The 1,412-nt window shown below is 39.7% G+C and overlaps 1 protein-coding gene across 1 annotated transcript; it reads right to left on the minus strand.

The window, feature by feature from the left end:
* Positions 1 to 70: 70 nt before the first annotated feature.
* Tsp_14587 (KRAB-A domain-containing protein 2) lies at positions 71 to 1,045 on the minus strand. Its single transcript, XM_003368146.1, has one exon. It carries the CDS (start codon positions 1,043 to 1,045, stop codon positions 71 to 73), a length of 975 nt encoding a protein of 324 aa, XP_003368194.1.
* Between the last annotated feature and the right edge of the window lie 367 nt (positions 1,046 to 1,412).

Genomic DNA, 1,412 nt, shown 5'->3' on the forward strand with positions numbered 1-1,412 from the left:
CAAACTATCTTCATCATTGGCTTCATGAGATGTCAAAAATTCTTCAATTTCTTCTTCTGTTTTCGCTGCATCAAACTAGTGATTTTGGCAGGACGTAAGACTCCAGTCCAATTCGTGGCTCCTCTCCAAATGTCACCTTGAATGGACTTTGTCCTGTTGTTTCATGGACACTAACATTTATTTGCCATTGAACAAATTTCAGTCCCATTGACCATCTTTTGCATCCATTTTCTCGCATCCATATTGCCAGTTTGTCTTGCACAACGCCGTTTAGGCGCTCAACCGCACCTTGGTTCTGAGGATGCCTGGGTCTACCCGTGACAAGCTTCAGCTCTGGCCAACATGTTTTGAGTTCCGCAATTACGGCATTTAAAAATTCCCGACCGTTGTCGGATTGCAGAATGCTGGGAGCGCCGAACGTTAAAAAGATTTCGAGCAGCTTCGATGCCACTTCTTCCGCCCGTTTTGACTTTAGCGGACTCAAAATGCAGAACTTCGTAAAGTGATTCAAGTATGTCATGATATATTTAAAATCACCATCTGGCATGGTTTGAAAATTTATCAAGTCCACTTGGGCTCGCGACATCAAATTTGTACTAACCAGTGGTTTAACAACTAGGCTTTTTGGAAGCTTTCTGGCCCTCTTCTTATGGCATTCTTCACAAAACGTGAAAAGTAAATGGCAAGCTTCTTGTGTGACGTTCGCCCATTTATTCTGTGCTTCTCGAAATGTCTTTTTTTCTCCACCATGACCAATCTTTTGATGAACATCATTGATAATATCAAACATTTCTTCAATAGAGGCGATGCATCTTATTGCCTCATTCTTGCCCAAGCGAATTAGTTTATTTTCTTCGCCGATTTTTAAAACTCCATACCGATTTTTTAAATTATAATCACGAGCAGATTTTGGACCATCTGACTGGATTCGCAAAATGTCAGTAATCATTTGATCTCGCTGTGAAGTTGGAAAAATCGTTCCATTCTGTCCTTTTTCTTTGATCAGAGCACGGAGCTTTTCTTCAAACACAGCCTTTCTATCCATCAGAACTTCAACAAATGAGGAAATGGTTGAATGTTACTTCCTGATTATACGTATAATCATGCTCCAACGATTTGTAGCTGAACTTGTTGCTACTATATTTGATGTGGACTTCCGGGTTTGATGTCAGAAAAGTGGATAATATGTCTGCAAAATTTGAAATGTGGTGCCAACACTTTTATACCTCCCCGATGCGGCACCAATACCTCACGCTAAAGACTGCGATGCTGAATGCCCATTGAAATAAAAAAAATTTTAATCGTGTCCTTCGATTTGGTGCCGTCCAATTTTTTATGCTGGCATCATCAAATGGTTTTTATATGGAATTTTATCAAAAGCGTCTATTTCTATTTTCTATTTTGTAACGATT

Source organism: Trichinella spiralis (genome assembly GCF_000181795.1).
Source record: "Trichinella spiralis strain ISS 195 chromosome Unknown Scfld3006, whole genome shotgun sequence".
NCBI lineage: Eukaryota > Metazoa > Nematoda > Enoplea > Trichinellida > Trichinellidae > Trichinella > Trichinella spiralis.